Below are 8,510 nucleotides of genomic sequence, written 5' to 3'. Positions count from 1 at the left end.
TGAATTTTGTAAACACTCAAAGTGCTTATGAGCTAAGTACATATAAGCTAAAATCAACCATAAGTCATAAGTTTGTCACCTCCAACTTATGGGTTTTTACCTTACAAGCACTTTTAGTTTAACCAAAACTTTTACTATTTCACCTTAATAATAATGTGTAATTCACGAAATACTTTTCCCAAAATAAATTTTCAAATTTTTCTCTTCATTCCATATTCGTTGTTCACCCTTTTCTTTACAGTTTTTATTTATTTATAAGATTTGGTAAAGTTTAAGAGTATTTTAATCATTTTATTAAAAAAAAAATAGCTTATCATCAAAGACATCAACTGCTTATTATCAATTTAATAATTCTACCCAGACACGCAAATACGTATTTAAAAAATAAGTTTCAGCATTTAAAAGTACTTTTCAGCACTTTAAGCTTATCAACTATTTACAATCAGTAGCGGAGCTAGAAGGCTGAATGCGGGTTCGGCCGAACCAATACTTTTTGCTCAAACATTGTATTTATCTTAAAAAATTTATTAAATACATACAAATATTAAATTTAAAACCTAGTTAATAGCTCTTAAAATTATTATTCTAAAATTCAAAACCCATAAAATTAAAATGTGGCTCCGCCTCTATTTACCATCACCTAATTCAAACCTGTTATATGTTCGCCCCTATATTTACTTGTTTATATTATAAAAATCCTAATTCCGTGCTATTTTAGACCAAATTGATTTGCTTAAAATGACACATTGAACCTCGTCGGGCAAAAGGTTTGAGGAGCAGACACCCAAAAAACAGCCGTTTTCCTCAACTGTCAGGCTCAGAATACTATAAAATACCAACCGCCTTGTGTTTCACTCCGCCCCTCTGCCACCAATTCAACTATTTTTTTGCTGGTAAAATTAAAGCTTATTTTTCCTCCATGTCAAGTTCAAAGGGAAGTCGCAAAGGATCAAAACCAACTCATTATTCTCGTCGCCAATTCAATAATCAAAATTGGGTAATCAAATCTCCTCTCAATCAAAATCCAATTGATCCAATAGAAGTTTCAAAACAAGAACCCATTTCAGAGTTTATTCCAAAAGACCCAAAAAACCCTCAGAATCACAAAAATTCCAAAAGGGTATCCAAGATTCGGCGTGCTCATGTGGTTAATGGAAACTTTGAGAAGAAAGAGGATGAAGTAGATATTGTAAAACAAGAAAGTGTTAAAGAGGAAGAAAAGAGTGGTGAAAGTGTAGAGAAAGTGAAAGTTGAGGGGCCTGTTTTGGAAAATAGTGGTGATAGTGTAGAGAAATTTGAGGGGTCTGTTTTGTATAATAATGATGTTGATTGTATTTGGAGAAGGCTAGAGGAGCTGCAATTGAGTGCTGAGGAGCCCGAGTTATCGGCTGAACAGCTTAGAATCAATGATCAAGCTCAGGAAGATGAGGTAAAACCTTATATTCCTTTATTAAAAATTTAAACTTTGATGTCTTTCGACTATAAATTTTATACTTTATAATTATTATTACTAAATATGTACGGTATGTCAAATTGGCCTGCTAAACTCGCACTTAAGGGTGTAGCCTAGTGGTCAATAAAGTGGGAGGAGAACCATACGTCTCAGGTTCAAATCTTGTCCTCCTGCCTATGCCTGGTATTTCTACTGGTGGGAGGTAGCGGGTACCCGATAGAGTAGTCAAGGTGCATGCTGGTACGGATACCACTATCATAAAAAAATTTGTTGAACTCCACGTGCAGTCAAATACCGTCACAAAGGAAGTACCGTCTTTCGTTGCCAGGCCTCTCACATTGTGGTGTAGGTTTAAGGTTTACAATGCAGTGAGAGTAGTCTCTAATGTAGAAATGCTATAATCGAACCATGTCACTGTGCGACTCAAAATGAGTGGGAGGTTGGGCTTCGTGCATTAGCATTTCGTTGGTTTCTTATGGTTGTCTAGTATATGAACAAATAGTTGTCGTCGAAAACAAGCCATAGTTATTTGTATTGCTATAAATCATCCCATTAAGGGTAAAATTGAAAGTTTAAAGTTAAAATTTTTCCAAATATAAAAAGATATCATTTTGTTTTGGTATAGACTAAAAATGAAAGAGTATCACTTAAATTGGGACAGAGGCAGTACAAGTTAGATTAGCATGTTAAACTCCATGTCTAATCAAATATCTTCCTTCACAGCTAGCCTCTCACAGTGTGGTATAGGTTTCCGGATTTCAATGCAGTGAAGTAGTATCTGATGTGGAAATGTTATAACGAACCTTGTCATTATTCAATTTGAAATGAGTGGAAGATGGTTAAAAAATTGCATCTTGCATTAGCATGTCCTTGGTTTCTTATGGTTGGGCTAGTATATGACAAATAGTTGAATAATCTTGTGTGAGAGGGAAATTGTTTCTTTTTCTTTTTCATTTGTAATTTAAACGTTTGTGGAGATATGGCTAATGTGAACCAGTGTTGTCAAAGGCGTGCTTAAAGCGCGGTTAAGCCCTAAAGCGAGGCTTAAAACATGTTGAGCTCTTCGCCTTGCTAGCGGACTCTTCAGTGTTGTCATCAACGCTCTAAGGCATACTTTTCCTTGCCAATGAGCGTAATCCTAAAGAGGCAAACCTAAACAAGTGATATTTTACTTTATTGTAAGAAAAATCATTTTTTATCCATATATTTGTTATTCATGCTTATAACTATCAGTCTTGGATTACACATGCATATTTATATTTTTTCTCCATTTGCACCTTTTTTTTTTTTTAAAGTCCACGTTTTATTTGCGCTTAAAGCCCCGATGTACCTTGGAGCTTTTTTGCGCTTTTCGCCTTTGAAAACACTGATGTGAACTTAACTTGTGCGAGTGTTCTCTTGGTGTTAGAGTGTGCAGTATTGTGGTGTACTGAGATAATTAATTGTCAAGAAAATATAAATCCTCTTCTCTGTATCTCCCTCTCCATCTTTATTTTCATTTGTTTATTTAAAGCACATTTTGACATTATAGATGGTTCTTTGCAGTTACTAGTGCTGGAATCAATTTATGGTGACAATGTCTTCATTCTTGATAGACAAAATGGCCTACGATCTTTTCAGGTATTGTAGTGCCTTGATAAACTCATAAACTATGCTTTACTCTGAAAAACCAAAGCTCATTTTGTGCTAATTTGCAGATTCATATACATATTGAAGTTCCTGATGAGCTGACGGTGTTTGTAAATTTAAGTTCCTCTGGTGCTCTAGGAATACCAGAGGATAGTTCATCTGAGTGCTCATACTCCTTCAAAGTTGAGCATTTACCACCAATTGTGTTAACGTGTTTATTACCTAAATCATATCCGAGCCATCTTGCTCCTCACTTTACAATCTCTGTCCAGTGGTTGGATTTGGCAAAAATTTCCTCTCTTTGCTCTATGCTTGATTCAATCTGGAAGGATCAATTAGGTCAAGAGGTTATATACCAGTGGGTGGAGTGGTTGCATAGCTCTTCTCTTTCTCATTTTCAGTTTGATCAAGAAATAAAGTTAGGTTTTTGTGCCAAGAGTCATATTGGAGATTGCCGAGCAATTTCAGGAACTGTCTCACCAGAGGTTGATATCCCCTCACTCAAGAACTATGACGAGGAACAACGCCATGAGAATTTCCGTAGAAACATTCATCAGTGTTGCATATGTTTCAGCGAATTTCCTGGTATTTTCGAAATCTTATGCTTTATTTTGTTTATAATAGTATATTGTAAAAAGCCGTAATATCCCTGGAATTTAAAAAATAAACTTGAGTCCAAAAGTTAATCGACAAGGTTTCAGTCCAATCATTGAGGGCAAGTGTGTGATCCGATCAAGTTAAGGAGGAAGTTTACTTACGATTCCACTTTTTGATCAGTCCTTTTTCATTAGCTTAGTAACAAGGAGAATCTTCTTCATGAATGGTATGGAACATTTGCTGCCTGTTTTGCCACCTTCGGAAGTGTAACCAGTTCAGACTCTTCCGCGTTTCTCTGATGTTTCTATTTCTACAAGGAAGATAAGGTTGTGTATTCAGATGCTTATCTTTAATATTCATTACCGTTGTATCTCCTTGGTTGTTGTGTGAGGAAAACAAATAAAACGACATTCTATTATTATCTCTGCTCATTCTGTGGTTTAACTTGATTCTTACAGTTATTCTTCCCATCATAGGATCCATCCTGTTCTGTGTACGAATGCGTGCATTTTCAGTTTTAGAAAATATGTGAACACACAGAGAGAGATATACCCGCTTCTTCCCCTCTCTTGTATGTACACATTAGGCGTGAACATATAGGAAATTGGATATCCAATAACCTCTCAAGTGATAAGTGGGTTCTGAAACTTTTGTTTTTATCAGGTATGGAGTTTGTGAGGTTGCCATGTCAACACTTTTTCTGCTGGAGTTGCATGAAAACTTACTCCGATATGCATGTCAAGGAAGGTACAATCAGTAAGCTTCTGTGCCCTGAGGCAAAATGTGGAGGTATGATTCCTCCGGGTTTGCTAAAGCGGTTACTCGGTGAAGTGGAGTTTGAACGTTGGGAATCAATGATGTTACAGAAAACGTTGGAATCAATGTCTGATGTGTGCTACTGCCCAAGATGCGAAACAATATGTATCGAGGATGAAGATGAGCATGCCCAATGTGCAAAATGCTTCTATAGTTTTTGTACATTATGCAAAGAGAAGCGTCATGTCGGAGTTACGTGCATGACACCAGAAATGAAGCTTCTTATTTTGCAGGTATTTGTCTTGTCTTAACTTCATTATGTTCTTCTCCTTACGAAGATTGGCCTCTTTATTAATATAAAGAAGAACTTATGTTAAGGATTGTCCTAGACATTTTCTTTTACCTCCTCTAGATGTTCGTTAAGTTTCACTATCAACCAATCAATCAACTATGCCTCAACGCAAATTAGCAAGATTCCATTTCGCTCTATTTAGTTCCATTTCATTCTAACACTAAAGAATTTGTCCTTTAAGTAAACTTAGGAGTTTTATAGAATTGGAGGTTCTCTAAGTCACAAACTTATCTTTACAGAGATATACAACAACAACAACAACTACCCAGTAAAATCCCACATAGTGGGGTCTGGGGAGGGTAATGTGTATGCAGACCTTACCCCTGCCCCGATAGGGGCAGAGAGGTTGTTTCCGATACAGAAAGATGAAAATAAAATAAGAAACAAGAAAAGAGAATTCATTAGTAACTCCAGTAGTAACCGTAATAGTAACATAAGCATAAAAACCTATAGATGAATGACATGCAATAACAGTAACCAGAATCTAAGGCCCAAGGCTAAGATAAACAACAAGAATAGTATGGGTTCAACATAAACTGCAAGCCATCTAAGATCAACCCTAATCCAACCTCGCCTCACCCCCGGTATGAAGTAAGGAAAGCTTTACTACCCCTATCCTACAACCCTAATGCTTGACCTCCAGGCCTTCCTATCAAGGGCCATGTCCTCAGAAATCTGCAGTCGTACCATGTCCTGATCACCTCTCCCCAATACTTCTTAGGTCTCCCTCTACCTCTTCTCGCACCCACCACGGCCAACCGCTCATACCTCCTCACCGGTGCATCAAGGCTTCTCCTCTGCACACGCCCGAACCATCTGAGATATACAAATCTCTAATTCGCATAAAAATCTCCTTATACCAAACGGTCCAAACCTAATGTAAGTGTAGTAACAACAACTAAGCCTTAATCCCAACTAGTTGGTATCGCCTGTATGGATTCTTTGCTTTCATAATGTTTTCTCTCTTTGTGGATTTTAGTGTACATTGTCCCTTTTTATCACCTTCAATCATTGTATTGTCGCGCCTACATAGCAGTGCTTATGGAGGTCTACAAACTAAACCATTTCAATCAACCTTTTCTCATTTTATCCTCTATTACTTGCACCGTCTGTGTAATCATTTATAATCTTGTTTAATCAAGGGTAACTTACATTCGGTAAAATACTTGATATAATCATGAATCACAATTTCCACGGAAGTACATTCATGTAAAATTATTATTAGGGATTTCCATGTCCTCGATCAAGTGATAAAGAATGAGAAGGCCGAAAACGAAAAGGCCTTAATTGTCAACATGGACTTATCAATTCCTTTAGATGTTATGTTGTGTCCCCCTCTATGACCTTCCAACGGCCCATAATGCTGAAACTCTGGTAAGTTAGGTGCCAATTTCCTCTTCTTCCTCCTTCAATAGATCTTGGCCATAGAAAATAGGCACAACAAAGTAGTCTAAAGAGGTTAAACCCTAAGGTAGCTTAGTTCATAAACAATTTTACAATGTATTGAAAATACTGTGAGGGTCTTCCCCAGGATTCTAGTACTATAAGGAAGAGCTGATAGGGATCACCTTCTACACTCTACTATTCCATGTTAATGATATTTGCACTTTGAGACCATCGTTCTTCTATTTCATAACTTATCTATCGGGAGGTTTATATTTAGCTCTTGTCTTTTTTAATCTATTGCATCAGGAGCGACAGAATTCATCTCAACTGAAAGATCACCAAAGGCACCGTGAGAAAGAAATGATCAATGAGATTCTCAGTATGAAGGAAATTCACCGTTCCGCGAAGCAGTGCCCTTCCTGTAAGATGGCTATCTCGCGAACTGAAGGCTGCAATAAGATGGTTTGCGATAATTGTGGAACATATTTCTGCTATCGCTGTAATCAGAAAATTGAAGGATATGAGCACTTCAGGTTTGGTACAAGTTTCGACTGTAGAATGGCTTCACGTATCGTATGTCCTCTGTCTGTGACCTTGATATTTCATTTATATGCTTAATTTGAGGAGCTTTTTCTTGTTAAAGGGAGGGGAAATGTGAACTTTTTCAACCAGAAGCAATTCAGATGTGGGAAGAGAGGATTAATCATCGCCAAGTGGTCGGTCAGATTCAAGCTCAAATCTATGCTAATCATGGTCATCCTTGCCCTAATTGTGGCCAAATGAATGCAAAGGTAAGACAGGTTCTCAATTTCTTTTCCTTAAAGCCGTTGTTTCGCACCTCTTCATATTTTGAAGTTGAAATGTTAATGCAGAATGAGATTATGAGCGTCTGGCTAATCGCGCCTCTCCTGTTAATTGTCTTGCCTATAACTATAGATGATTTTAGTTGAGTTCTTTTTCGCCCAAATTTTTCCGATTAGTGTGATGGTCATACCCATAGTTGTCACTTGTCATATATTCTGTAACCAGTGTTTTGACTTACAGGAGTAACTGAAAGTTGTTAACTACTTTTTGCTTCATATACTTTTTTGTTAGTGCATTTGTCGACAATTTTTAAATTGCAGATACAGGTATTCTCTCTGAACCATGAATCGAGCTTTCAGAGAGATTAAATTCTACGTTTTGTTTATTAGACTGTGTTTAACGTCATCATGGAAAGGATATATGGTTTAGTGTTATCAGAAAATACATTGAGAGTTACTTTTTCCACGGCGAGCTAATGAAATTAGCATATGAATTTTTATTCTCTTTATAGAGTTTATGTTAGAACTCATAATGTTGTTCATATTCTGTTATTCTTTCTTTACTCTATTGAATCTGTCTATAAGTGGGGAAAGGGTCCTTTCCATCGTCTTCTTCTTTACAGTTTTTCCTGCCGTTGAGCAGATTTATTCTCTTCTTTCCTTCTTTCTGTTTAACATAGTAGCTAAGTCGTCCTCGTTTTCCTTTGTCATCATCATCGCAGGTTGGCAATAACAATCACATATTCTGTTGGGCGTGCCAGAATCATTATTGTTACCTTTGTAGAAAGAATGTGAAGCGAAGCTCCCAGCATTATGGACCTAAGGGCTGCAAACAACATACTGCTGAATAGTCCGAAAGAAACTTTCAATTTAAGGGGATTTCTCCCAGAAAATTTCTTCCATATTCTTCGTTCGTGCTTATGGCAGAGGTTGATGGCTATGATCCTAGCTATCGCCGGAGGACTCATCTTCTCCTGTGTGATATATATGGCATTTTCACAGCAGTTGTGAGGGGATACAGTGGCGTACGCAGAACTTTGTGCAAGTTCGTTTAGACAAACTTTGAGGAATAGTAAGGGCGACGCCAACATCACCAGCAGATTTTAACCACTGCTCTCTTTTTTTTCAAAAAGATAAAAGAGTTTTGCTGAGTTTAAATTAGCTGTGCCACAAGTCATTATTCTTTTTTCTCTTTTGGTGGCTGTTTTGGAGTAATGGTAAAGTTGTTTCCGTGTGACCTATAGGTCACGGTTCGAGCGACGGAGACGGTCATTAATGCTTGCATTAGGGTAGACTGTCTACATCACACCCCTTGGGGTGCGGTCCTATCTCGGACCCTACGTGACATGGATGCCTTGTGCACCATTTTTTTTTTTTTTTTTCTAGCTGTCAAATTTGTCCCAGAGAAATATCTTCAATGCTGTGTTGCATACTTATTGGATGGAGTGGGGATATGTTTGTGTCTGTAACCTTGAAAATGCCAAATTGATACCATTTCATTGAAATATGTGAGCATGGTTTATTTGCTATTGGA

General features: G+C 37.2%; 1 protein-coding gene across 1 annotated transcript; it reads left to right on the top strand.

Moving 5' to 3' along the window:
• The first annotated feature begins 748 nt into the window (after positions 1 to 748).
• LOC104247775 (uncharacterized) lies at positions 749 to 8,510 on the top strand. Its single transcript, XM_009803866.2, has 7 exons — positions 749 to 1,429; positions 2,999 to 3,073; positions 3,151 to 3,667; positions 4,343 to 4,728; positions 6,480 to 6,706; positions 6,817 to 6,964; positions 7,699 to 8,510. Exons 1-7 carry the CDS (start codon positions 920 to 922, stop codon positions 7,825 to 7,827), a joined length of 1,992 nt encoding a protein of 663 aa, XP_009802168.1. The 5' UTR covers positions 749 to 919; the 3' UTR covers positions 7,828 to 8,510.

Source organism: Nicotiana sylvestris, chromosome 12 (genome assembly GCF_000393655.2).
Source record: "Nicotiana sylvestris chromosome 12, ASM39365v2, whole genome shotgun sequence".
Lineage (NCBI taxonomy): Eukaryota > Viridiplantae > Streptophyta > Magnoliopsida > Solanales > Solanaceae > Nicotiana > Nicotiana sylvestris.
This window is presented reverse-complemented; position numbering and strand designations above follow the sequence as displayed.

Bases quoted from the DNA above. Each gene is read 5' to 3' on its own strand.
- LOC104247775 (XM_009803866.2), top strand. From the start codon at position 920: ATGTCAAGTTCAAAGGGAAGTCGCAAAGGATCAAAACCAACTCATTAT. The intron at 1,430-2,998 runs GTAAAACCTTAT...GGTTCTTTGCAG, and splicing joins ATCAAGCTCAGGAAGATGAG to TTACTAGTGCTGGAATCAAT. The intron at 6,707-6,816 runs GTTTGGTACAAG...TTCTTGTTAAAG, and splicing joins GAAGGATATGAGCACTTCAG to GGAGGGGAAATGTGAACTTT.